This window comes from Pygoscelis adeliae, unplaced genomic scaffold, assembly GCF_000699105.1.
Source record: "Pygoscelis adeliae isolate BGI_AS28 unplaced genomic scaffold, ASM69910v1 Scaffold304, whole genome shotgun sequence".
In the NCBI taxonomy this organism is placed as follows: domain Eukaryota; kingdom Metazoa; phylum Chordata; class Aves; order Sphenisciformes; family Spheniscidae; genus Pygoscelis; species Pygoscelis adeliae.
The window spans coordinates 80840-85906 of NW_008824558.1; the positions used below are offsets into that span (position 1 = coordinate 80840).

General features: G+C 43.0%; 1 protein-coding gene across 1 annotated transcript in view; it reads left to right on the forward strand.

Annotated features, from left to right (window-relative positions):
* Positions 1-1609: 1609 nt before the first annotated feature.
* NUP210 (nucleoporin 210kDa) overlaps positions 1610-5067 on the forward strand; it is a 66973-nt gene continuing 63515 nt past the window's right edge. Inside the window, exon 1 of the mRNA XM_009322004.1 lies at positions 1610-1785. Within this exon, the coding sequence (XP_009320279.1) occupies positions 1610-1785 (176 nt within the window). The remainder of the gene's footprint in view (positions 1786-5067) is intronic.

Genomic DNA, 5067 nt, shown 5'->3' on the forward strand with positions numbered 1-5067 from the left:
GTGTGCTCACTCTGCTGCCCCACATACCCACAGTGCCGCCCCACACACGCTTGTCCCGCAGCCTCACACATGTGGGGACAGCACCCAGGACTCATGCTTATGCTGCTGGTGCAGAAATACCCCTTCCCTCGCTGTAGTGTGACAGCTTTGAGTTTGGGGTACAGACATAAAGGAGTCACAGCATGTAGCTAAGTTGAGAGCCTCTTGGTGCTGCTGTAAGCGTAGGCAGCACCCTGAGCACATCACCTGGGGACAACGAAGTGAACTTTTAAAAGATTAAAGCTTTCCCGGTTTTCTTTTGGAGGCCTTGGTGCTGAGCACGTGGGATGTACTCAAGGGACTTCTGGCTGGGAGCCCGCGTCCTGCCTCACACAAGGGGGAGGCCTGCGAGCCAGGCTTGTGGGAGGCAGGTCTGCGTTGTGTTGAGCACCAGGGGTGTGTGCAGATTTAGAAATGGTGTCACAGTCTTCGTGTTAAACAAGTGTTACCAACTCCTTGGCCTTCCTTTAGTATACCAGAATTGTAATTTGGACCAGTAATGAGCAGGAGGTACCCACCTGAAAAAAAAGTGGCAGTTGATATGTTTAGGATGGTACTTACATATGTGCCAGATGGATGCGTGTAGCAGTTTTCAGTTATTTTGTGGCTGACAGTTACTGAATTACGTCTTGTAGGGCTATGTTTTCACTCTATATCAGTTTATTTGCCTGGTGGTCCTACACTTCTCATCCCTCGGCTGGTTACAAGCCTTTGATCTGTGACAGCTTACACATTCGAGGGTGTTTATGCACAGGAGTAGTCATAAGAGTTTCTCCAAAAGTTGGCTGAAAGGAAGTTACTAGGTGAGCTGCTTGTGGTCATGCAATTTAATTTTTATATGGACCGTTTCAGTGAAAATCTCGCAAGTATGTGGTTTTTTTTTTTTCCTTACTCTAATCTTTAAAGGCAACTGAGTCTTTAAAACGATTTGGTTTATGTGGTAAAGTACATTGTATGAAGCTGGAAAACAAACTCATCAAAGCACTAGTAAAATCTGGGAGGTGTAGGCTGTCTTTCCTATTTTGCCAGCGAACTGCTAGGTGATGCTGGGCTGGCTGCAGCCATTCCCGCATGTGCCAGGCGCTATCCAAATGTCAGAAGTATATAGACCTTTGCAAATCTCACTGAAATCTACAGATGAAAAAATATAAGATTGTACTCTAGGGAAATACCAGATTTGGTCCACATATGTATCTCTAATGAGGATGATTTGTAGGCGCTTCAAAGCATGTTGGTGCCAGTTGCCAGCAATGGGTTGTATCCCTCATGCAGATAGACTTCAACATGCTTTTCCATCCTCTCCCTCTGTTGCCCCTAAGAGATTAATTTTGGTTGACAATTAAGGAAACTATACCAACTTCATACAGAGCGTGTCATCATTTTCTGTATCAGGGTTGTAAGTGTGTATTTACTCACTTCTGCTTTGCAGGGACTGGCAGGATGTGGGTGGTAAAACTCAACGTGTGCTTACAAAACCGTCAGAAGGAAGCAGTAGCTCTGTGTGTGTGTGACTGAGCAGAAGCAGTGATGCTCTTCGAGGTGCTCAGAGCATGTTTGCTAGATTGCATCCATGGCGCTCTCCCTCTACATCCTTGCCCCCGCAGGCCTTGAGCTGCAGGGGATTAGAAAGAAATGTACTTCAGAGGGGCAGGCAGCTCCACAGCTGCTTGCTGACAAGTTTCCTGTACTTTCTGTTGAAGCCATCAGTAATAGCTATTACTGGAAGGAGGCCGTTAAACTGAAGAAGTTAGGAAGTACCAAATGTAATGGCTTCAGAAGTAGTGACTGTTCCTCATCCAGGATTTGTAAAGTGCTGGGTGGGTTTGCATGCACGAGAACAGGGATTTGGAATGGAAATGGTAAGATTCAGGCCCTTTGTGTCTGGAGAGGGGACTGAGGTTGTGTGTGGGTGACTGCGAGGTTAGAGATAGTGTAGGAAAGCTGTTCTCACCTTACAGCAGCATCTGTCTTCAAAAGACATCCTCTGAGTATCTGAAGGACTGCATTACTTGTCTCAAACATTCAGAATTCATACCTGAGCGTCCAATTTCGTGAAAAATCAGTCTATGACATGCTGTGACCTTATTTCTTTCCAGTTTCCCTTTGGGGCTTCAAGTTTACCTCTGAAAGCAGGAGATTTTCAAAGTGATTGTAGTGGTGTCTGAGAATTCCAGTGATTCAAAGGGAAAAGGTCAAATTTTATCATCATCTCAGCAGATTGGGAGCAACGATAAAGTTGTAAGCATGGCTTTAAAGTATTTTCTGATTTTCAAGATGCTCATGCCGTCTGGAGTCTGGGTTGCCTTTATGTTAAAATCATTTTTTGGTAAAAGCTTTGTTTTCAAAGCATACTGTGTTCCCATCTGTAAATATTGTACATGGTACTATCTTCAGGAATAAAACACAGTCTGTGCGGATATATTTAGCATTTAAATTACATCTGTATTTATATTTTAATTACCTTAATCCAGAAATTACACCTGGAAGAATGAAAGCATTCAGAAGCAGAATTCTCTCCTTGAAATCTGCCTTACCATAATAACATTGGGGGCGGGGGGGGAGGAGGGAGCACACAAAACAAACAAAACATTTTCCCCCAAGGTATACAGCATGGCGCAGGATATTTATAGCAGAAATTACCTGTAGCGTATAAATATGCTTACATGTCTGTAACATTATTCCTTATCTTGTCAAATTGAGATACGTGGTGAGAACTGGTGGAAAGTTTAAGCTTCAGGAGTTAGCTTTGAGAGATACAACTGATTGAGTTTGAACCATTGACCATTGAAGTCAGAGGTTTTGCTATGGAAAGGTTACAGCTATAGGAAACTCTTCAAAGGTGATAATGGCCCTGTACAATGTTGTTTGTTGCGAATATAATGAAGGAGAGTTTATTGCCACCTTAAATAAAAGGGGGGGTGTGTGCTACTGAAGCCCGCTCTGACAAGGTTACTTAAAGCTAATTGCCATTGCCAGAGGAGCAGGTGGCAGAGTGCTGGAGTGAGAGGAGCCAGCGGCTGAGTGGTGTTTGAGCTGCATAATGCACAGGTACTTCCAGAGAACCCAAAACCTATATAGAGCGCTGCTGTGGCAGTAGTTGGCTGGCAAAGCTCACTTTCTAGCTCCTTATCTTGTTGTGTTTCTGATACTGGGTTGTAAATTGGTCTTATCACTCCATGGGATGTGTGTGGTGTCTTATGTGTTCTGAAAATGTATATTAAATAGAGTGCTGCTGATCGAGGTCTGTTACTTTGCTATAAGACTGACAATCTCATCTCTGACAATCTGGGGATGATGGTGGTGGTGGTGTTTCATCAATTACCTGGTTTACCATGGGTCTAAAAATCCCTGGCTTTGACTCTCACTGAAAAATGTTTTGTGTGAGATACTGACTGTTAATTTGCATATTATGAAATGACATCTTAAATAATGATTGTTATCCCCTGCTACCTTTACCCTGCCTTTGGTTCTCCCTGCTTTGCATTTCCTGCTTATAAGGCCGTTATATCAGACAGCAAAAGGTTCTCCCTCTCTCTGGGAGGTGCCTATGCTACTGACTGCTGGGTAGTCCGGCCACACTGCAGCACGTGCTTTCCCAGCATGGCTTCAAGCTCTTGTAGATACCAGAACAAGCTCAGAATTAGGTTGAGATATCCTTGTTGGTAAAGTGAGACGGGCTGTGCTGCTGTGGCTCAGGTCTGCGTTACCTGAGTATGTTGGCTCAAAACCAGAGCGGGTAGCGTGATTCTGTGGCATAGATGTTCTGCCAGAGTTGAAGAGGCAGAAGAAATAATCGTGTTTTTTCTCTTAGCTGATGTGTCAACCTGCAGTGCGGGTTTACTGTTGAAAAAGCTTTTTCTGAATCTGAGCATAACCTGCCTGGGAAGGAGGACAGAAAGAGTAGGGACTGTTGTTGATTTTGGGCAGCTCTCATTGCTGAACATGCATGAAATGTTTTAAGACTTTTGCTCTCTTTGGGTGTGGGTCTCACCTTAGTAACTGAAGCTTTAAGGGTGTCTACATGTAAGAAGGTTTAACAGAGTGGATAATTTGAAATAATGCAAAATGTGACGTGTTTTGGAAGTAAACTGCCATTTTTTACCTTTATTTTCTAATTTGAAATCAGGCTAAGCTAATTTCAGAACAACTTGGGTAGACCAACCTTTGCTTATTGCATTCTCTTAGTTGGAAGATGACTATCACTAGTGTGGCATGCCATTTTCCTTCATGTAGCTAGAAAAGGTACAAAGATAAGCACTTACGGTGGAATGCTTTTGGCCACCAGTTGATTTGACAAAATATCCAAGTTACACTTGGGCATCTGGGTTGGATTTTGAGAACAATCATCACTGGCTTAACTCTGCTTCCTTTGAAGTTAATGGGCATGCCAGCTGATCACCATTATAAAATCCCAGGAGCAAAAGCTTCATCCTTGGCTCCTTGTGTGGTGTGTGATGTTTACATACGCTTTTAAAGCAGAACTGGGTGGAGGATTTTTTTGCTGCTTTTTGTTTTCCCAGTACAATAAGAAACATCCGAGAAGAGGACTGAGTGAACAATAGAGAGATAATCTGCCACTGTGTTGTTAACAATCCTGAAGAGTTGAGGGAATTCTGCCAGGCTCCCTCTTGTGTTTTCTTTGGAATGGGTTCAGTTCCCATATCCTTGGTTCTCTGGGAATCAATTTTTTATCATACAACTACAGTTGCCTGGACGCTGTTCTGGCTCTTGTGTCTCTTCATTTTTGTATGTCAACAGTGTTAGTCCCAAGGGTGACTAGAAATAAGGTACATAATGGATCGATCAATCCAATCTTACTAAACTTTTGAAAACATTTACTATCCAGTTTCCCTCTGGCTATGTATCTGCCCACATGCTTGATACAAATTCTAAAAGATTAAATCAACGGACAGTCATGGTGCATCTCCAACAAAGGTGGATTTTTGCTAATTTAGTCAGTTAAATTTAGTCTGAAGAGCTGACAAAACAATATAAAATGCTGAAGCAATAAGAATCAACAGAGTATTG